This window comes from Arachis hypogaea, chromosome 19 (assembly GCF_003086295.3).
Source record: "Arachis hypogaea cultivar Tifrunner chromosome 19, arahy.Tifrunner.gnm2.J5K5, whole genome shotgun sequence".
In the NCBI taxonomy this organism is placed as follows: Eukaryota; Viridiplantae; Streptophyta; class Magnoliopsida; order Fabales; family Fabaceae; genus Arachis; species Arachis hypogaea.
In genome coordinates, this window is record NC_092054.1 from 157,011,904 (window position 1) to 157,034,499 (window position 22,596).

Consider the following 22,596-nt stretch of genomic DNA (forward strand, 5'->3'; position numbering starts at 1 on the left):
TTGCTCCTTTATCACCTAAGGAGGTTTACCTTGACCAGTTGAAGCTTCAACAGGATACCAATGGGAACATAGGATGTGAGATCATAGAAAAATCTGAGAGAAAAGAGGCTATGAGAGAAAAGAATATAGAAAAAGGCCCAAAGGTGAGTGAAAAGAAAGAAAAGAGTACATGTCATGAGAGTAGTGCAAATACAGAGAAAATTGAGAAAGTTGAGAACAAATTGTGTTTCTTTGCAAAAGAGAGAGATTTAAAGGGTGCTTTAATAGGCAAGAAAGCTTTGTTTATGGTTCGATTTAGGGATACTTTATTCTCTGACACTGACCTTAACCCAAATTTGCCAAATAGCTTTGTTTCTTTGTTGCAAGAATTTCCCAATGTCTTTTCTATTGACGTACCACGCGGTATGCCTCCATTATGAGGGATTGAGCACCAAATTGATTTTATTCCTGGTGTTAGCATTCCTAATAGACCAGCCTATAGGAGTAACCCTGAAGAGACAAAGGAACTTTAAAGGCAAGTGGAGGAGTTATTAGCCAAAGGTCACATCAGGGAGAGTATGAGTCCATGTGCTGTACCAGTTTTGTTGGTTTCAAAGAAGAATGATACTTGGCAAATGTGTGTGAATTGTCGTACAGTCAATATGATTATGGTAAAGTATCGTTATCCTATCCCTAGGTTAGATAACATGCTTGATGAGTTATATAGTACATGCATATTCACTAAAATTGATTTGAAAAGTGGGTATCATCAAATTAGAATGAAATCAGGGGATAAATGAAAGACTGCATTTAAAATAAAACATGGGTTATATGAGTGGTTAGTACTGCCTTTTGGGCTAACTAATGCACCTAGTACTTTTATGCGTCTAATGAACTATGTTTTGTGAGAATTTTTGGGTAAATTTGTTGTTTATTTCAATGATATTCTCATTAATAGCACTTGTTTGGATGACCACTTGTCACATGTTTCAACTGTTTTGGAAGTGCTTCGAAAAGAAAAATTATATGCCAATTTTAAAAAGTGCACTTTTTGTATTGATCGAGTTATATTTCTTGGTTTTGTTGTGAGTGCGAGTGGAATTGAAGTTGATGAGAAAAAGGTAAAGGCTATTCGTGAATGCCCAACGCCTAAGAATGCTTCTGAGGTAAGAAGTTTTCATGGATTAGCTGAATTTTACAGGAGATTTGTAAAAAAAAATTTCTACCATTGTTGCGCCTCTCACAGAGGTTATAAAAAAGGATGTTGGATTTAAATGGGAAAAGGAACAAGAAATTGTATTTCTTACTCTAAAAGACTGTTTGTGTTATGCTCTTATTCTTATTTTACCTAACTTTGATAAAACCTTTGAGATTGAATCTGATGCTTTTGGGATTGGTATAGGTGCTGTTTTGATGCAGGAAAACGAGCCATTGCCTTCTTCAGTGAAAAGTTGAATTTAGCTCCGCATAAATATTCAACATATGACAAAGAATTATATGCTTTGGTTCGAGCTTTGGAGGTTTGGCAACACTACCTCTTACCTAAGGAGTTTGTGATTCACACGGATCATAAATATTTGAAACACTTAAAAGGATAAGATAAGATTGATAAAAAGACATGCTAAATGGGTGGAATTTATTGAAATATTTCATATGTGATTGTTTTTAAACAAGGTAAAGAGAATGTCATTGCTGATGCTTTATCTCGAAGGTATGCTTTGATTACTACACTTACTTCTAAGTTGTTAGGATTTGAGTTTTTAAAGGAGTTGTATGCAACTGATTCTAACTTTTCTACTATTTATGCTTCTTGTGAACATAGTGCATTTAACAAATTTCATAGACATAAAAGTTTTTTATTTCGTGATAATAGAATTTATGTACCTGCTTGTTCTATGAGGCACTTACTTGTTCTTGAATCACATAATGGGGTTTGATAGGTCATTTTGGTGTGCATAAGACATTGGATATATTATCTGAACATTTTTACTGGCCACGCATGCGTAGAGATGTTGAAAAATTTTGTGCTAAGTGTATGCCCCTTTACTTATTCCTATGCATCCGTGGGTTGATATTTCTATGAATTTTGTTCTTGATTTGTCTCGAACTAAAAAAGGTCTATATAGCATTTTTGTTGTGGTAGACAGATTTAGTAAAATGCTCATTTTATTGCATGCCATAAAACTGGTGATACAACAAATATTGCTGATTTGTTCTTTAGAGAGGTTGTGCGCTTGCATGGTGTTTTCCAAACTATTGTTTCTAATCTTGACGTAAAATTTTTGAGTCATTTTTGAAAAGTTTTATGGGGTAAATTAGGCACAAAATTATTATACTCTACTATTTGTCATCCTCTGACTGATGGTCAAAGTGAAGTAGTAAATAGAACATTAGGAACTTTATTACGTGCTGTTGTTGGTAAAAATTTGAAAACTTGGAAAGATTGTTTATTTTTTATTGAGATTGCTTATAATAGAACTGTTCATTCTTCTACTAGTTTTTCTCCTTTTGAACTTGTGTATGGTTTTAATTCTTTAACTGTTTTGGACTTATTACCTTTGCCTTTGAGTGATCTTGTTAGCTTGGATGCAGAAAGTAAAGCTGAAAAGGTTAAAGTAATGCACTTGAAAGCACGTAAGTTGCTTGAAAGGAAAAATAAGTTAACAGCTCAACGGGTGAATAAAGGTCGAAGACAACTTGTCTTTAAAACCTAGTGACTGGGTATGGGTTCATTTGAGAAAGGAGAGGTTTCCTACTCAAAGAAAATCCAAGTTAGACCCTAGGGGTGATGGTCCATTTCAGGTGCTCGAAAGGATCAATAACAATGCTCACAAGATTGACCTTCCAGGTGAGTATAATATATCAGCTACTTTTAATGTCTCTGACCTATCTCCTTTTGATTTGGATGCAGATTCGAGGACGAATCTTTTTCAGGAGGGAGGGAATGATACGAGCCCTGTGGGACAAACTGGGAACTATCATATGCCAATTGGTCAAATTACAAGAGCAACAACTAAGAGAATAAAAGAAGGTCTTGCAAACATGGCTAAATCATTTGTTCATGAGATGCATCAAGAATTGGGCAAAACAATGATTAACGATTATCAAAAGTCAAACGTCTTACTATTTACAAGATGCATTGAAGACTCTCATTAGTCAAGATGAATTAAAAAGATATAACTTAGAATTTATTTTTATGTTTATTTTTATTTTTGTTGTTTTGTTTGTTTTAGCCCAGTTATTATTTGGCCCATTTTTTTTATTCTAGTGAACTTATGAGTTAGGATTTTAAATTCAAGAGGTATAAAAATCCTCTAAAATCTAGTAGCAAATTTTTTCCTTAATTTTTGATGAATGAAAATTTCTTTGAATTTCTTTTAGAAACTTGGGTGTGAACAGGTTAGATATAGTGATTCCTTTAGCTATTGCATCAGGAATTCAAATTGAGGTAGAGGAGTCCCTTTCTTTGATTTTCCATCTTATCTTGGGTTACGTTCCATATCATAATAAAACTAACATTGTCCAAAACATATAATTAAACATCTTCAAGTTTATCAATCAACCATAAAACATAATTCAAAATATAATTTTAAACATCTTCAATTATTATCTTCATTCTCTTGTAGATCAATAACATCATAGAAAATTGTAAAAAAACGGCCCTGACAAAAAAATAATTGGTCCGCCGAGAAAGCCTGTCTCGTCCCACCAAAACTCACGAATTAAGCGATGCGAGTTAGGTGAACCTTTTAAATTTGGTGGTTTCAAATTTTTAACTTAGTCCACTTTTTTTTAGCAGATTACGTGAGTCGGTCCGACAAATTTCGGCCTGTTCACCATCCCTAATTTCAGCTGTCAAAGATTTAAGGAAAATATTAAATCATAATTATATTTAATAATTTATTGTTAATTAATAGGAAAATGGTGTGTAAAGTGAGTGAGATAAACGCAATGTGGTGCAGTGTGTAAGAAGAAAAGTACAGCTTCCGGAGAGTCACAACTAACAACTAATAAGTTGTATGAGAGCGTGAGTCACGCGCTAAGTCGTCGTAGGAAGTGCAGTGGTGGAGGAAAACGCGTGTAAGAGAAGAAGAACAAGAAGAACAAGAGTAGAAGATAAAAATCAACGACGCGCGGTGAGGCGAATGCAGATTTCAGACTCAGAGAGCGAGTGAACTAAGAAAGCGAGTGGACCTTGACCCTCCCCAGTTTGTCTTCGATCCCATCCACAATTGTTTTTTTTCCCCAATTCCCAAACCCTAGCTTTCCCACTCGCGCTTTTCCCTCACTCGCCCTTCCTTCCGCCTTTTCAAACTCCATCTTCACCCGCCACTTCAAGGTTCTTTTTTATTCCTCTCTCTCTCTCTCTCTCTCTCTCTCTCTCATATTTTAATTTTTTGCTAAATTTTGTGGTAATTGTTTGTGAAAATGCTTCGAATGCTGCCAAAGTGAACGTAGTTGCTGAAATGCGTTGTGGTTCTAGCAATTCCAAGTCTAATAATGAGCTACTTGTAGTGTAAGAAAATAAGCTAAAATACAATTCTAGATGTTGGAACTCCAAATGTGGAGCTAGAAATCGCGTTCTGCTCAGCTTAATGGTCAAGAGTGGCTTTTTGCATAACTGTTCTGTTTCTAATGCCTTGTCGATTTGCAGCTCTTATTATAGATTGATCGCTCGCATACACACTGAATTTTGTATCATCTGTTTGAATTGAAAAGCTGTTCATTTTTTTTCTTTCCCCTCTTTTACTGAGGTATGAGTGTAAATTTTATACTGGATGACTAGTTTTGGAATTGTGCTGATAAGCTTTCTATCGTTGTATATTATGGTAACAAGGCAGTAATCAAAGTGTATTTTTGTGTTACAGGAGATATTCAGAACAGAGTGCATGATAGTTCAGTTTCAGTGAGTGAAATATGGTTGATGCTTTGAATGAAGTGCAACGCAGCGGCAATGCATTTGTTGTTCCTGCTAAGAGGGATGCTGTATTGTTTGAAGGAGACAAAGATTTAGAGCCACACAATGGGATTGAATTCGAATCTCATGAAGCAGCATATTCATTTTATCAGGAATATGCCAAATCAATGGGATTCACAACTTCGATCAAGAATAGCAGACGCTCAAAGAAAACAAAAGAATTTATTGATGCCAAATTTGCGTGCTCTCGGTATGGCGTTACACCTGAGTCTGACAGCGGGAGCAGTCGAAGACCCAGTGTAAAGAAGACAGATTGCAAAGCCTGCATGCATGTGAAAAGAAGGTCAGAAGGGAAGTGGATCATTCATGAATTTATAAAGGAACACAACCATGAACTCTTACCGGCTTTGGCATATCATTTTCGTATTCATAGGAATGTCAAGTTAGCTGAAAAGAATAATATTGATATTTTGCATGCTGTTAGTGAACGAACCAGAAAAATGTATGTTGAGATGTCTAGGCAGTCTGGTGGGTGTCGAAATACTGGATCCCTCTTGGGGGACGCAAATGATCAGTTTGACAGAGGCCGACAGTTGGCTTTGGATGAGGGAGATGCCCATTTCATACTGGAGTATTTTAAGCGCATCCAAAAGGAGAACCCCTATTTCTTCTATGCTATCGATTTAAATGAAGAGCAACGTTTAAGGAATCTATTCTGGGTTGATGCAAAAAGTAGGAACGATTATCTTAGCTTTAATGATGCAGTCTCATTTGATACCACTTACATCAAAAGCAATGATAAGTTACCATTTGCTCCTTTCATTGGGGTGAATCATCACTCTCAACCTATATTGCTTGGGTGTGCTTTGCTTGCAGATGAGACCAAGCCAACATTTGTCTGGTTAATGAAGACATGGCTTAGAGCGATGGGAGGGCAAGCTCCCAAAATTATAATTACCGATCAAGACAAAGCCTTGAAGACAGCAATTGAAGAAGTCTTCCCAAATGCGAGACATTGCTTTGCTCTTTGGCACATACTTGAAAGGATACCTGAAAATCTATCTTCTGTGATCAAGCAGTATAAGAACTTCTTGCGAAAGTTAAACAAGTGCATTTTTAAGTCATGGACTGATGAAGAGTTTGACATGAGATGGTGGAAAATGGTCACTAGATTTGAACTTCAAGATGATCTATGGTGTCAATCACTGTATGAAGATCGGAAAAAGTGGGTGCCAACTTATATGGGGGATACTTTTTTAGCTGGAATGTCTACACCTCAGCGTTCTGAAAGTATGAACTCTTTCTTTGACAAATACATACACAAGAAAATCACCCTTAAAGAGTTTGTGAAACAATATGGGTTAATCCTTCAGAATAGGTATGAAGAGGAGGCAATTGCAGATTTTGATACATTGCACAAGCAGCCAGCACTCAGATCTCCTTCACCTTGGGAAAAACAAATGTCAACGGTTTATACACATGCTATATTTAAGAAATTCCAAGTTGAAGTTTTGGGTGTAGCTGGCTGTCAATCTAGAACAGAGCCTGGTGATGGATCAATTACAAAGTTTATAGTTCAAGATTATGAGAAAGATGAAGAGTTTTTGGTTACATGGAATGAGTTGAGCTCAGATGTCTCTTGTTTCTGTCGATTGTTTGAATATAAAGGTATCCTTTGCAGGCATGCGTTAAGTGTTCTCCAACGTTGTGGTTGTTCAAGTGTTCCACCTCATTATGTTATGAAAAGATGGACGAAAGATGCCAAAAGTAGGGAACCCATGGCAGATAGGACTCAGAAAGTACAAACAAGGGTGCAGCGTTATAATGATTTGTGTAAACGTGCTATTGATTTGAGTGAAGAAGGATCACTGTCTGAAGAGAGCTATAGTGTTGTTTTCCGTACACTTGTTGATACCCTGAAGAACTGTGTATATGTAAATAATTCTAACAACAATGGTGCAGAAACTAGCAACAATTCTTTTTCCGTTCATGAAGCAGAAGAAAATCAGGGTACCCTTCAATTGAAAGCAAGTAAGAAGAGGGGCACTGCTAGGAAAAGAAAGGTCAGTTCTGTGTTCTATTATTGATCTACTTACATGTTAATTCGTCTTCATGCTTTGTAGCTTTTGGAAGGTCAGGACATCGATTTGAGAATCAATTCCATTATCTGTAGGTGCAGTCAGACCAGGAAGTTATGCTTGTTGACACACAAGATAGCCTGCAGCAAATGGTTTGTGCTATCTACTTTTCAGTTTGATCTGTTTCAGCTTTAACAAATACATACGGTGCATTTATTCTCTTGCGAATTGCAAGGCATTTCACGCGAATATCTGGTATATTTGATTAATTCTAGAAATAAGTGTATATGCTTTATATAACCTGTGCTATCATTCTTTTAGGATAATCTAAGCTCAGACACAATAACACTCAATGGATACTATGGTACCCAGCAGAGCATGCAAGGACTGGTATTTAACACTAAATTGATTAATAAATTACATTTTCTCGTATTTTAGGACATTAATTATTATTCTTTAATGTTGCAGCAGGTACGGTTGAACTTAATGGAGCCGCCTCATGATGGTTACTATGTCAATCAACAGAATATGCAAGGCTTGGTAAGTTATCCTAATCATGATGATAAGCTGCAGATACGATTATATGTTTACACAGATTGGAATATACAGTTATAAGTTGACATCTATATCCTTGTAGGGTCCCTTGAATTCTATGGCTCCTAGCCATGATGGGTTTTTTGGAGCTCAGCAAAGCATTCATGGGCTGGTAGAGTACTTCCTGTTTTATTTTTAATTTTCAATGAAATTGTTTGGAAGTTAATGACTAAACTAACTTTAACATGATAGCTTTTTGCTGATTTTTTTCATTGGTTCATGTAGGGAGGGCAACTGGAATTCCGCCCTGCTACTTCTTTCGGATATAGCCTTCAGGTTTGTTCATGGAATGTGCTATGTTCTAATATTTTGAAATTGGAATAACAAATTGTTTTTGGTTTTCACCGTCTGAACTACACAACCCTGAGTGCAGGATGAGCCTGATCCTCTGTTCCATGGCAGTAGTTCTAGAAATACTTAGAAGACTCTCTATGAATGTCATGTTTCTTTCTGCGCTGTTTATTTTCGGCAGCCACAATAATTGGGAAAGAATTCTTCTCCGCTTATCAAACTAAAGAGAATGTGGAGAATCAGTGGTAGTATGCTGGAGATCAAGAAATTCAGTTTTGCACAAGCAAGATGCAGAAATTGTCAGGTCCTGTAACTGGAACAGATACAAGGACGTGAATTTTCATGGTGGATACACAATTGGATCCCTTGGAGCAATTTACACATCAAGTATGTGATCTGCAGTGAAATTAATATATGGAGACTGACCAGATTTTGGGCTAAAAATCAAATGCCATCCGCAGCTCTTCTCTCAAGATTGTGTTAGTTGTCGTAATAATAGTTTATGTACAGTGGTTGAAATATTAGCATTAAAGGTTCTCTGTATACCCAAAAAACAAACAAGAAAAAGATGTTTTGAAAGTTCCAACGTGTTGTATAGTCAAACTTTTATTGAGAACAAAACTGGTTTGCACCCAGATGAAAAGCATGAATACAGATTGTGCCACAAAAGGGACAAACTTTTTCGTTAAACATAATCCCCAAGATAGCTGGTGGCATGGATAATTTCGAGCCATCTGTCGATCTGTCTTAAAAAACATTGTTGATATGAATCCAATACAAGCAGGAGCGAGATGAATACATGATGGGTTAATCCAATATTAGCAACTTTGTTAGGAGTAGTAGTTAAAATAAAATAAAAATAAAGAAATAAAGTATTAATATATTTTTAATTAAATTTTGACTTATTTTAATATAAATTTTCTGTCATGATTTTTTAACCTTAGATGAATACGTATTTTTATTGTGTATTCTACGAATATTTTGATATTATTTTAAGAAGGATGAGATATATCCTTACTTCCATTTAGTGGAGAACTGGAGATTGTATCTCTTTACTAGTGCAATGATCATTGCGATCCATAATTCTTCTTGAGAGATTCCCACTTACCATATCCACATTGTGACTTGTGAGTTCCTGTTGATGCTGCCTTTCGGGTATTTGGTCAAGCAATGCAACCCAGTCAATACTCAACATAGTTCCCAACTTACCACGTAACTATAATTAAGAGAGGGAATGAGGGATATGTTTGGTATAAATTTTTTTTGAATAAATTCAAAAACACCTCATATACAATTAACTGTTATTAGTATATAATTTGCGACTCGGCATTTACTATTTAGAGAAAAACCCAAATCAGCCCCTGACAATTATTTCGAAAGACAATGAGGTCCTTGACGAAAAAAAATCCCAATTCGGTCCTTGACAAAAAAAAAATCCAACCCGGCCCCTGACAATTATTTCGAAAGGATAACGAGATCCCTGTGCCAAAAAAAATTAATGTTATTTTTTTTGGCACAGGGGCTAATCAGTCCCAAAAAAAAATTATCAGGAGTCGGATTTGGTGTTTTTTTTTTTCTTAGGAGCCTTTGTCCTTTCGAAATAATTATTAGGGTCGGATGGGATATTCACTCTGCTATTTAGTATTAGAAGAGATATAAGGTGACATAATATTTCACGGCACTGATGTTGGTAAGTGAAAGTGTTGGGTGGGCCTGGGGCCGGGGGCCGGGGCCGGGGGCTGGAAGCTTGGTGGAAATTGTCTGCAAAGGGCTAAGGAGTGGGTCGGTGAGCCCCACAGAACGCGCCAAAGACTCTGTGTCTGACCCACAGTACTCTCTCTCACAACCAATGCGTGACTTTTTCTTTTTCCACTCTCTCTCTCTCTCTCTCTCTCTCTTTCTCTCCATTTCCATTTTGACTCTGACTTGTCCACTTTCTCTCTTCTTTAACTTTTGATTCACTCTTTCGCTCTTTCCATTCTCACGGATTTGCTCATACAGGAACAAGAGCGAAAAACCATGGCGTCCTTCACTCCCTTCTCACTATTATTTCTGCTGCTTCTCCAAAATCCCTTCCTATCTCTCTCATCCAACTCCGAAGGTATGTCATCTTCTGCTCCTCCTCCTCCTACTGCTTCATTTCTCAATTCTTTTGTTTTCTGTGTATGTCTCCTTATACATTCGGTGCTGAAGCTATGCAACGCATATTCTCTATTCACCGCTCTTTGATTGCTTGTTTTTGTTGCTTTCTATTTCTATTTCTATTTATTTATTCATGTTGAAAAGAGTTATAAATATTCTTTGTTCTGTTCCTGGCTAGCAAACAGAGTTTAGGTAGGGTTTCCATAACTTGAATTAGTCCAAAAATTGTATGTGTTGAGAAGAAGAAGAATGATTGATTTGATGTTTGTTATGGTTATTGTTGTTGTTGCTTGTAGGGAATGCACTGCATGCTCTGAGAAGCAGGCTTTCTGACCCAAACAACGTGCTTCAGAGCTGGGACCCAACCCTGGTTAATCCCTGTACTTGGTTCCATGTTACCTGTGACTCCAACAATCACGTTATTCGCTTGTACGTTTTTTCTTTTTTAATTGGAGTCATTGGGTTTGGGCTCTTTGGCTTTTTTCCTAACCAGCTTTTGTGTGATCCTTGAAATTTCAGAGACTTGGGCAATTCTAACATTTCTGGAACTCTGGGCCCAGAACTTGGCCAGTTACACCATCTCCAGTACCTGTATGTGGAATGGCTTATGGCTTATGCTCTTCCCTTACCTAATATAAGAGTTTAATTTTTTATGCAGTCACAATTATGACCATTTATACTTACAATAGAAAAAAGTTATTTTTACATGGAGAAGATTCGCGTGTAGTTGTCTTCATGTGAAGTTGCTAGTTGAGAATTGTTAGATGATTTGACATGTTTGATTAAACTATTATTTATTAGTTCTCAACTAACAACTTTATATGAAGACAACTGCATGTGAATTTCTACCCTTTTTACATATGTGACATTATATGATTGGATGCACGTCAAAACTAAATTCTATTAATATAGCACCTTCTTTAGTCATTTAGCACTGTACATATTTTTATTGATTACTATATTCTTTGGCTTAGAAGTTGCCTTGTCAAATCTCAGGGAACTCTATAGGAATGAATTATCAGGAAAGATTCCTGAGGAACTTGGCAAGTTGAAGAAACTTATTAGCATGGATTTGTATGGTAACAAATTGGAGGGGAGAATCCCAAAGTCATTTGGCAAGTTGAAGTCACTTAAATTCCTGTAAGATTTGCCATTTTGTTATTGAGTTAGATCTCGGAGTTTATAAATGGCTTCCAGTTATGCTCATTCCTTTTGTGTTGATAAATTAGGCGGCTAAATGATAACAAGTTGTCAGGAACAATACCAAGAGAACTCACTCATCTTAAGAATCTCAAAATCTTGTAAGTTTCTTTTCATCTCCTGTTCTTTGTTGGGAGTGTGAAGGAAAGGAGATAATTTGAGATTCTGTGTTACTGTTATGTTACCCTAGTTTATTTCTGTACTTCTAAAACCAGCTAATTTGATATTCCGATGTTACAGTGATGTCTCTAATAATGACCTCTGTGGAACAATACCAGTAGATGGCAACTTCGGATCTTTCCCAATGGAAAGGTAAAACTACATATTCCGAATTTTGAATTGTTATATGTCATGATGCACTGATAATTTATATCCATGTCCATTTCTACTGTTTGATTTACAATTTGTTGCTCCTATAACTGTTTCAGCTTTGAGAACAACAGACTTAATGGTCCTGAGCTGAAAGGACTAGTTCCCTATGATTTTGGATGCTGAAGCAAGATAGAATTGGCAAACCCTCATCATAAACTGCAATTCTCAATCTTCAATGAAGAGGCTAACTATCAGAAATGTATGCTTGACCAGAGAATGTATCAAAGAATGTCATAGTTGCATGTTGAACTTTATATCTAATTAGATGAATGTACCACTGTCTCTAGTTGCAACTATCATAGCATAGTTTTATGCCAAGAATGTTATAAAAAATATCAACATACTAAATTGTTTTAAACCCCTAATTTTACACAAATTTTGCATAAGTAGATAGTATAAGTGAAGCTTAATAAAAAATCTACGTGTTTTGTATCCAAAAAGAATAAATCTGTTTTAGATAATTCGGAAGATACATATTGTGCAGGCAAAGGATAGAACATATGAATATTCCTCAAGATACTCTTATGAATGGAGGTGTTGCATTAGTTGCAAGAAAACGCCAGCGTTTTAGATTTATTTAATAAAAAGTACAAATCAATTTTTTCGGCATATACAACCATATATATATATATATATATATATATATATATATATATATATATATATATATATATATATTTTGGTTTTGACCACTTGTTGCTATCATGTGCTAGCGGGAGCTTTTGAAAATCATAAAATAAGAATTTCCTAAACAAATGAAACCGGTATTAGGGTTGAACTTCAAAATCAACAAACTACATTCTATATCATAACCTTTTATCTATTATATATGATAAAAAAAGAGGAATTTAATATCCAAGTTTCTTTTAATTATATCGTTTATTATATATAATTTATAAAAATTTATATTATTATTTAAATGATTTAAATCTATAACTTTTTGTTCATATTTAGATTTGTTCTTTTTTATTTATTACATATATTTGATAAATAAAAAATTAGTTTAAAATTTTAAATACACTTATTCTTATAAATCAAGATTTATCTAGATGGTGAAGATACATGATGCAATAATGCAATATACATACCGCAAAATCTAATTCAACTTTGGCAACCTTGTTGAACAGTTTATCACTTTGCCAACGTGTTAGGCTACAATGCACGTGGCACAAAGACACCGGCCTAAGTTTCGGTAGTCAGATACGTGTTTTACAATTTATGTATATCCTGTTTTTAAAATATTTTAAGTATTTCTGTCCAATTCATATTGTCATAGATTAATACCGTGGATTATTTTTTATTATTTAAAATTAAATTTTTAAAACTCAAAAAATCTTCTTTGTTTGAATTAATTTTTCTCTCTTTTTATGGTTACTAATGTAACACCATATGAAAAAAAAAAACAGAACAAAAACTTAATATTTAATGACAACTTTTATAAATAAAGTTTATAAAAAGAACAAGAAAATGAGAGTTTTCTTAATTATTTATACTTAAATTTCATAATGTAACCCACAAGCTCAAATTTCTAAAATTTTAATAATTTCTAATTATATATAAACTCATGATTTTATTATAACCATTAATTCACAAAAATAAAGGTACTAAAGGAATTTCTATAGAAAAATTATTTCCCGCGAAGAGTTCAGTCTTATTATACTCCCCCCCCCCCCCCCCTTATTTTTATGTGTTGTATGATTAATATTGACGTGGAGTCTGTCGACCAAAAAAATTATTAATGTGAAAAAAGAGCATATACCCACAAAATATTAAAAAAAAGTCGAATCAAATTAAATAATAAAAGTTAAAATAATATTATTTATAATTAATTTTTGTTAATATTAAATTAATTTAATTAAATATAATTAATAAAAATATTTAGACATATAACATTATTCTAAATAAAAAGAGTCAAGGAGAGTAAAAGGCCAACCAAATATGTATGAAGCAACAAACTTGAAACAAAAAGAGATTTTCATATTTTGTCAAAAAGATGATACTTTTAATAAAATAAAATAAAATAAAATGAAGAAAGCGAGTACGTTAGCAAATTAGAATCGAAGGGGATGTTGGGGTTTAAAGCCGCAACTTCACATTTCTGTTTCTGACATCATACGACGGAGGAGTCACCAATCTTCCCGAATACTAGGAAGTCCCAGAAGCCTCAAAGCCCAAAGCATCAAACTTTCTTCGTTCTTCTTCTTCTCCAAAGCCTAAAACTCAAATTTACTCTCCAAAATTAAGAGGCAAAAATGAGTGCCGCTTTGTTGAAGAACCCCGCTAGGATTCCCTATGCTTTGATGCAGAGGCGCTTCATTGCTCCAACGAGAGCTCCTTCTTCTCCTTTTCCTTTTCTCTGCAAGAACTTGCAGTCCAGGCCTTATCTTCAGCTGCTGAAACCCAGAGAATATAAGATATCCCCATATTTGTTCTCTTCATCTTTTTGTTCTTCATCATCTTCTACAACTGCTACAACTGCATCGGCTTCACTTGCCAAGTTTGGCTTTGTGGGTTGGTATTTGGGGATGGTCAAGTCCTGGCCCATTCTCACCAAAAGTGTTACTTCTGCTCTCATTTACATCGCTGCTGATTTATCTGCTCAGGTATCATATCAACCTTTCTTATGCTTCTTTTTTTAATGGACCCGTGAATTCTATTGGCAAGGAACAAGATTCGGTTCAGTTCAAAGTTTTGGACTTGTTGCTTTGCTTTTATTATAAAACTTGATTTTCATTTTTGGGGGTAATGAAAGCATGTAGCTTTTAGTTTTGGTTACAGAAATATTTGTGGTTAAATGTTGATCCCTTCCTCGCCAAGTTTATGAAATTTCTAGTGATGCTTTGTCTTGTGTTGAGGATGATCTTATGTGCAATCGTATGGTAACTGTTTTTTGACCTAGAGGCTATGGCTTCCAATATCGTGGACAGTGTTTCTAGGTTGGTGGGTTAAGGTTGTATATGTCTTTCCCTTGTTGAATGTTCATAATTCGATTGGACGGAACTATAGATTACTAGATTGCCCTAATGACATGGGGACTTCTGCAATTCCTTAGGTATGAAGCTAAGATTTTGTAAGACTTGGCTTATTATTGAGAATTTTCCATTTGTTTTTGCATGATGTATGGAATCAAAGAAGATGGCTTAGGGTTTTAATGTGTCTCTCTTTGTAGTTTACATTTTTGCTATAGCGCCCACTAGGTTTGTTTTGTTACTTTGTCCAAGAGGTGTTTTAGATTATGCTAAAGTTTAGTTATGCAAATGAACATGGTATATTTAGACATTGCTAAACAAGTTAAAACATGAAGAAAGCTGGTAAAACATAAGTGAGAGACTTATGACAAGAAGGAACACAACCCAGAAGCTTAATGGCTTAAACCAGGAGGAGGAAATCAAAATAGAGCCCAAAAGCTAGAACCTATAGATTGAATCATGTGATACAAGCATACGATTCAGAGTCATTTACTGTTGAAAGTCATACCTGAATTTCTGGCACTATGATCATATGACATGGGTAACCTTCTTGAGCCTTCACTCACTCCCAAATTCTGCCAAAAAGTACATTACTTCACATTCCTGTGCAGTTTTGTAGCCTTATTGATTCTACTATATGGATATTGTCAACACATAGTATTTGGTATTAAACTTCATGAACTTCTGTTGTCTCTGTCATACTAACATAGTATTTGGTATTAAATTTCTTTAGACTATAGTGCGGCAATCACAAGATTCTTATGATTTCGTAAGGACTTTACGCATGGCAGGATATGGCATGATCATTTTAGGACCAACACTCCATTTCTGGTTCAATTTTGTGTCAAAGCTTTTCCCAAAAAGGGATCTTTTGTCTACATTGAAGAAGATGGTCATGGGCCAGACAATTTACGGACCTGCAATGACTATTGTCTTCTTCTCCTTGAATGCTCGATTGCAGGGTATGAGCAATCCTTCTAGCATATACTCTATCACACTGTTTCTTCTGTATAATCTGTTTTGTGAATATGATGTGCTAAACAGTTTAACTTGGTTGGCAGGTGAAAGTAGCACAGAGATTGCTGCACGTTTAAAGCGTGATTTTCTTCCTACATTCTTAAGTGGAGTTATGTACTGGCCATTTTGTGATTTTATTACATTTAGATTCGTTCCAGTCCATTTACAGGTATGTGTGTAATTCTCATCTCAGAATATCAATGACATGTACAATTATCAATGATAGCTCTGAATATATCCATGATATTTTTTTGTGATGCTAACTCATGATTTTCCGCCTGGATTCATTTTGACAGCCACTCGTCACTAACTCATTTTCTTACTTGTGGACCATTTATATGACCTACATGGCAAGCCTAGAGAAAGCAAAGACAGCATCCTGATCAACAGTGTCAATTCTGTTTCATCTTCGAGACTTTGACTCACTGTAGAGAGTTTATATGGAAGCTGTGGCATACAAGTCAAATCTTTTTGGTTTCGGCCGGGAATTTTGATCTCACATCTTCCATAATTATAGAATATAGTTATAACCAGGATATTAAGTTTCATCAATTCTTTTAAGCCCTGTTTTTCTCTCTGTTTTGGTTGTATAAGTCAGTTTCTTAAATGAGTAGACCAAGCAGATGCTCTATAAAGTTATATTATTGAAGACATTCTTTTTCTTACTTCAGGCCATTTTTAGCCATGTTTTCAAGCATTGTCTTCACTTTATTATTTGTTACTTACATAGCACTATGCTGCAGAAATTTCCTCGTATGACTTGACTTCTGCAGAAATTCAAGATCAAGTCATAACTCTGTCAACTAAAATATTGTTGACCTCCACAACTGAGATTAGCCGTTTAGCACTCTGAATGCGATGCTTTTTTGCTTCAATGAATAACAGGTGAACTAAAATAGAGATGATAAAAGATGAAAAAAAACTAAGAACTGGATATCATTGAAAATTCTGTTGCACTCTTGAAACAATTAACCTAATCCTATGTAGAAAGTACACATTTTTGTATAAACATGACTACAACCAAACAATGACCAATCTTAATAACTAAATTACTATAGCTTATTCAGATTTGGCAAATTGTGCGACTTCAGGCCTAGACAAAATTGCTAAGTTATGTCAGCTGAAGAAAACAATTCAACATTCTAACCATTCAACAAATCTTGGCAACTAACTCCTCCCTGTTGATTTCATCTACTAGCAAATTTCTGATCTATTGATAACAAAGGCTTCATTCTTCAGAAGCACGTATGGAAATCCTCTCAAGCTGCATCGGCCAATCTGGTCCAAGAACTTGCGGATTTAGCTCCATCGCAAGACAAAAATCTAAGATTGATGCTTTGGCCAATCTAGGTGCTGTTTGCATGTACCTTCTTGGTAGCATTCCGTTTGAATTAATCAGCTGTCGACTCGGCAGCCTTATTTGCTCGTTTCCAACTCTTGACCCAGCTAAAACCAGGGAGGATTCAATCAACCTCTTCATATATGAATCCAATGCATTATTCAAAAGATTTACACAATCCACTGTCACAGTTAAACCTTCCTTCTCCAACTTCTGCTCTAACCTTCTCCTCAAAGATCTCGTGTCGGGGAGATCTCCCATGCTGTGACAGGTCTCGGGATAATATTTACTACATAAAGATACATTTGATGCAAGCTTCCGATTGCAACCTAAATTCATGGATATACCAAGGGGTGCTGTAACTGGGCTCCTGCTTTGGATGCTGGGGCTTCCAGCCGTTTGTCTAACTTCTTCTCCATCTTCAACAGAAACAGGAGCTCTACTGTCAAGGGAATTCAGTTCAGTTGCACTCTGCTGCTCTTGTGTCTTGAAGGCAAATTCATCAGATGCCAGACTTTGTTGCTTGCCAAGAGAATTTTGGCGGGCTTTGAACTTGAGATCTTGTGCAGCTAACCGGGATAATGCATCCCCTGATGGTGTTAGTATAGAGCTGCTTTGCCTCCCATTAGAAACTTCCACACTGGAAACACTTCCCAGTCTGGCAGAACCTCTCGGCTTCGGCGGCGGCGGGAATTTGGCAAGACAAGCATTCTTGAGAATTGCCCTAATGAACTGGTTGTGAAGAGGGATGTTTTCCCTCCCAATGACCATGATGCAAACCCTGTCGAACTCTGATTTGCTGATCTTTGAACTGAACAATCTTCTGAGTTGATCAAAGTACTTGTCAGCTCTCTGATGACCAACCCTCCGGCCAAGTAGTGCCTTCAGCTCCAAAGTGTCGATTCGAGTGTACTTCCTTTTGGATATCGTCATGTCACCCAGTCTTCTCAGAATCATAGGATTAGAGTATCCAGCACAATCCAAGTAATCCAAAAACAAAAGCTTTCTTAAACCCTAGTTCCCAAACGGTGTCATCATCTGCAATTCACCACATTCTCAATCAGAAACCAACAGCCATAGACAAAATCAATATCAAATCCACGAAGTGGCCATCGATTAGAATTACAATTGGCGATAGAGACAGCAGAACATGCATTGAGGTGAAATCAAAGATTGAACACCCCAAGGGTACCGAGGCAATAAGATAAAGTAAAGAACAAAAATTGGAAGGAATGAAGGATCAATTACGAAAGAGGAGAGGGGAGGGAGGTGAGATTGAGAAGAAAGTTGGGAAATTGAATAGAAGCTAGGGCAGGAAAAGAGAGTTACCAGAGTTGACTATGAAGTTGAGTTGGCCCAAATTGGTGTATTGGCGGGTGGAAGAAAGGTCAAAGGGGGGTGGAAGAGACCAAACAGAAGAGAGGTTGAGATTGGAACATTACATGATTCCCAATCCCTAACCCCCAATCCTCTCACTTTTTCTTTCTTCGGCTTCACAAATCACAACTCAAACATGCTTCGGACCGGTTTCTTTCCTTCCTTTCTCTATCACTGTCCCAGGCAAAATGGAGGTAACACAAAAATAAAACTTCACTTAATTTTAAATTTAATTAGAATTAACTTTTTTTACTCATATCAATTTTTTTTCTAATTTAAATTTCTAAATTTAAAAAATATTAAATTAAAAAAAATTAAAGTTAAATAGTTAGTTAATATTAATTAAAAATTAATTATTTTATATTTATTCTTAATTTTAATGTAAATTCACACAAACATTTATGTTATCTATATTATTGAGGTAATTATGTACACAGGTAAAACTACTAATTTAAATTAGTCTAACAATTAGTTTATTAATCAATTTAAATAAGTGCTGAAGTTTAAATTTTGTCTTATGTATGTAGTTATTAGTTGCAGTAAATTTTTAAATAAAAATTTTTTTTTTTGGTGACTTAGAATTAAATTAAAGTGTTTATGTTAATATAAAATTAAATAACTGAATGAAGATAGATATAAAAGCAAAACGAATATGAAACCTAAAAATCCAATGGGTTGGCCAAAGGAAAGTTAAGTCCGATTTTAGCTATTGAGATTCGTAAGTTGCATTGTTTTTAGTATCTAAGGTAGTGTTTGGTGGAGAGATAGAGATTGAAAGACTGAGACCGAGAGACAAAGACAGAAATAAATCTTAGTATTTTATTTGGTGCAAAGTGGGAGATAGAAATTAAAACAAGAATGAAACTCTAATTTAATTTGTACAAAAGGTAAAATTAGAATTAATTAATTAAAATGAGGGTATTTTAGGTATAAAATATTATTAAAGTTTCAGTCTCTGTTTCTAAAAATTTCAGTCCCCTGTGTCCTCACTTTTTGGAGGTACTGAAATACTGAAATTTTAGGGACAAAGACAAAAATGTTAATACCAATCTCTGAACCAACAAACATGATACTGAGTCTCAATCTCTATCTCAGTACCTCAAAACAAACACTACCTAAGATTTTAATTGCTCTAATTTAATCTCTTATATTCAAAAAAGTGTATCACTTTAGTCTCATGCTCAGTTTACATCGCCGGAACAATAACACCGTGAGTGACATGACATTACCAATGGTTAGTTGAGCTGGTGAATAAGTAAAATTGCACCAATTTAGTCATTTTCCTCATTATAAGTTTATAACCTAAATGGCTAAACCAAAAAACATGTCGTCTTCTTCATATATGTGCATCTGTTTTTTATACCGTCCCAAAGTTCTTCCATCTCCTCATCACCTCCTCTTACTCTCTGCAAACTTTCGTGGCCTTTCCACTCCTACTTCATCTTTCACACGCTCTCCTCTCAAACTCAAACTCTCCTAACACCATCACCATCCATAACCACAACAATAGTACTAGCAGCAGCTATGCTTTCAAATTGTACTAGCTTTTTCTCCTTCTTCTTCCGTCACCTTGCCTTTCTCAGCTCCCACACATGGCATGGGTGGTCCCGCTTTCTCTCCCACCTCACCTCTGCTAGGTACCTCCATTACCTGCCCCTAAACTCGGAACCTTCATGCGCGCGCCTTGAGTTGTCGCTCGATTTCATTGTCAGGGTATCACTTGCTTCGCTTTTGTCATTGATAGACCCAACCTCCTGTGGTTTGTTTTGTGTTTTCTTTCATTCCCAATCCAACTATTTTATTTTGATTATTGACAAGTGTTGAATTGAATTGAATTGAATTAAATGGTTGTATGATTAATAACTCATTTAACAACATCAAAAACAGATACACATACACGAAGACAATCCAAAATAAGATCTAGAAGTGGATATTAAAAAAGTTCTCATCAGGTGTCTACCCAACATTCGTTAGAACAATAGTAATATTACCACTCTTAGCCTTCTATGACTGATCTGCTTTTTTTCTAACTGTTGTCCCGTCTTCAATTTATTTGTGCTAACAACAACTCAAAATGTATTCCATTTAAACTACACCAAATACATCATGCTAAATGTTTTATCCAAAAAGATGTTTACCTGACAGATTATTATTATTATTAGGAAGAAGAAGAAAAGGATGTTCTTTGGTTTATGTTATAAACGGGGAAAGAACTGAACTGGTGTAATTACATTAGCCATTAACAAAGGGTAAGCCACGTCACTCGCTCCAGTGATGGAAAATGGACATAGGACTAACATAGTGCATTTTTTAAAATTTAGAAAATTAAATTAGAGTAATTAAAATCTTAAGGATTTAATAAGTGCAACTCGTGAATTTGGATTAAAATGGGGCTTAACTCACCAAATTATCTTCAACGTAATTTGTTTTTGGATATATGATACTTTTTTAGCTTTGGAATTGTTGAATTCAGTAAGAAAAAAAATAATAAATAGTCTCTGAATTTTTATTCTAAAAATAAATAAGTCTTTTACTAAATTTAATTACAAATAAATTTTTTATCTTTTATAAATAAGAAACATAAAAAAATTTTAAAATCCAAACCAACGCTAGAGAGACTTATACGTCCCCTATCTACAAAGGTCAAAGAATTGGTTTGACACTTTTTTTCAGGTCAGTTTCAAGGAAACTCTAGCGTGGGCCTATTTTCATGGTGGGCTTTAGTTGCAAGTTTCAGGGCTTTTTATCTTCGTCACTGGCGACCCATCAACTGAAAAAAAAAAACGGAAACCCTAATTTTAGGTTGAGAGCTATAAAGTGGCATGAGCAGCTTCCTCTTCATTCTCATTCTGCAGCTACCTATTTCACCTTTGGATCCAGCGAACCACCGTAGCAGAAGCAGAAGAAGCAATAGCCATGGGTCACTCCAACGTTTGGAACTCTCACCCCAAGAACTACGGTCCTGGTTCTCGCACCTGGTATTCTTCTTCATCCTCTTCACTTCTAATCTCTCTAATGTTCTAACCTTGTTATATTCCTTTTGTGCTTTAAACCTTGTCTATTTATCTTGGATCCTGCGAATTATCATGTTCTATGGCACAGTCTCTGCTGAGTTTTTCAGTTATATGTCTCTTATTTGTATGGATTATGTGATAGTGATTGCAAATTAGGTGCGTATGATTTAGGGTTTATGACTATAGGTTTGAGATTCTTCATATTGAATAATCATGACATTTACCCTACGTTAAGGATCTAATAGGTCCCTTCCCCCTTTCTACAATTCTAGCTTGTATTGTTGCTGCGTAAGCTTGTGAGATTTACACGAAAAGAAATTGTGTGCTGTTGAATAGAAATTTGTTGGGTGCATATGTGGTGTAGACGTGTAGTTTGTTAATTAGCCAACTTTAATCAACTTTTTTTAATTATAAAATTATTTTAACCCCTTTTTTAGGAGATTTTAGGGTTTAAAATTAAGAATGTAGAATTTAGGATCAGAAAAGTTGACTGATACTCTCCGAAAGGAAAGTTGACTTTCTAGTGTAACTCTTATCTGATGCAGTTTGATTTTGTTGATAGAGCTTTGCTGACAGTTTTTTTTTTTTTTTAACTTTTTTGTCAGCCGTGTGTGTGGAAACCCCCATGGATTGATCAGGAAGTATGGGCTCATGTGCTGCAGGCAGTGCTTCCGCAGCAACGCTAAGGAAATCGGATTCATCAAGGTAAACTGAGCTTGCTTCTCTCAGTTGTTGCCTTTGCCCTAATCCAATTTGCCGAATTGGTTGCTTGCCTTTGTTTTGTTATGCTATGACTTGTGTGTGTGAGTTATGTGTAATGTCTTGATTCTCATTCCAATTCTTTTTCTTGTTGCAGTACCGCTGAAGGGTTGCATGGTTGGTCAGATGCCCACCATACTATTTTAGCTTTTTGCATTAGGGATTATGTGAGAATCTTAAAGGAGTTGTTTATGGCAAACTAGTTTATTATCAGAACTGGAGCAGTGGAACTATGAATATTTTATTTTAATATCAATTGTTTTTGACTGTCTGGTATACACCACCTTTTGTTTGATGCATTAATCTTCCTTCGTGCTGTGGGAATTGGATTCTATTCTTAATGGTTATTGCTTACACGATTGAAAACAAGTTTAAACTGATAATGAGGAGGCATTATTATATCAGGTGGGAAAAAAGTTGGGACGCTATAGTTTTATTCGCTGCATAAGTTTATTTGTCTTCTAATTTCATCTTTGAATTAAATGTGATATTACCCACGGTAATGTCTTGTAAATTGACTATCATTTATTGAATGCTGGGCGCTGGG

General features: G+C 35.4%; 5 protein-coding genes across 13 annotated transcripts; 4 read left to right on the plus strand and 1 right to left on the minus strand.

Moving 5' to 3' along the window:
- Positions 1 to 3,909: 3,909 nt before the first annotated feature.
- Positions 3,910 to 8,550, plus strand: LOC112775907 (protein FAR-RED IMPAIRED RESPONSE 1). 8 transcript variants are annotated; one of them, XM_025819808.3, is made up of 9 exons: positions 3,978 to 4,318; positions 4,634 to 4,733; positions 4,848 to 6,960; positions 7,071 to 7,127; positions 7,297 to 7,365; positions 7,444 to 7,515; positions 7,613 to 7,681; positions 7,795 to 7,845; positions 7,943 to 8,550. In XM_025819808.3, the coding sequence occupies exons 3-9, from the start codon at positions 4,897 to 4,899 to the stop codon at positions 7,988 to 7,990; spliced, it is 2,430 nt and encodes an 809-aa protein (XP_025675593.1). In that variant the 5' UTR covers positions 3,978 to 4,318; positions 4,634 to 4,733; positions 4,848 to 4,896; the 3' UTR covers positions 7,991 to 8,550. The 8 variants fall into 8 exon arrangements, with proteins under 8 accessions (XP_025675592.1, XP_025675594.1, XP_025675595.1 ...); XM_072228096.1 differs by having other exon boundaries at positions 7,447 to 7,515; XM_025819807.3 differs by lacking the exon at positions 4,634 to 4,733 and having other exon boundaries at positions 3,910 to 4,318.
- Positions 8,551 to 9,687: 1,137 nt separating this feature from the next.
- LOC112777176 (leucine-rich repeat protein 2) lies at positions 9,688 to 11,932 on the plus strand. The gene is made up of 7 exons (XM_025821476.3): positions 9,688 to 9,961; positions 10,299 to 10,431; positions 10,522 to 10,593; positions 10,999 to 11,142; positions 11,232 to 11,303; positions 11,443 to 11,514; positions 11,631 to 11,932. Exons 1-7 carry the CDS (start codon positions 9,880 to 9,882, stop codon positions 11,695 to 11,697), a joined length of 642 nt encoding a protein of 213 aa, XP_025677261.1. The 5' UTR covers positions 9,688 to 9,879; the 3' UTR covers positions 11,698 to 11,932.
- Positions 11,933 to 13,489: 1,557 nt separating this feature from the next.
- Positions 13,490 to 16,225, plus strand: LOC112775151 (uncharacterized). The gene is made up of 4 exons (XM_025818628.3): positions 13,490 to 14,177; positions 15,277 to 15,505; positions 15,605 to 15,729; positions 15,857 to 16,225. The coding sequence occupies exons 1-4, from the start codon at positions 13,827 to 13,829 to the stop codon at positions 15,941 to 15,943; spliced, it is 792 nt and encodes a 263-aa protein (XP_025674413.1). The 5' UTR covers positions 13,490 to 13,826; the 3' UTR covers positions 15,944 to 16,225.
- Positions 16,226 to 16,472: 247 nt separating this feature from the next.
- LOC112775149 (uncharacterized) lies at positions 16,473 to 17,856 on the minus strand. Its single transcript, XM_025818627.3, has one exon. It carries the CDS (start codon positions 17,854 to 17,856, stop codon positions 16,789 to 16,791), a length of 1,068 nt encoding a protein of 355 aa, XP_025674412.1. The 3' UTR covers positions 16,473 to 16,788.
- Positions 17,857 to 18,341: 485 nt separating this feature from the next.
- LOC112775152 (small ribosomal subunit protein uS14z/uS14y/uS14x) lies at positions 18,342 to 22,327 on the plus strand. Of its 2 annotated transcripts, XM_072228097.1 has the most exons (4): positions 18,342 to 18,470; positions 20,950 to 21,254; positions 21,896 to 21,995; positions 22,147 to 22,327. In XM_072228097.1, the coding sequence occupies exons 2-4, from the start codon at positions 21,193 to 21,195 to the stop codon at positions 22,153 to 22,155; spliced, it is 171 nt and encodes a 56-aa protein (XP_072084198.1). In that variant the 5' UTR covers positions 18,342 to 18,470; positions 20,950 to 21,192; the 3' UTR covers positions 22,156 to 22,327. The 2 variants fall into 2 exon arrangements, with proteins under 2 accessions (XP_072084198.1, XP_025674414.1); XM_025818629.3 differs by lacking the exon at positions 18,342 to 18,470 and having other exon boundaries at positions 20,442 to 21,254.
- Positions 22,328 to 22,596: the final 269 nt, after the last annotated feature.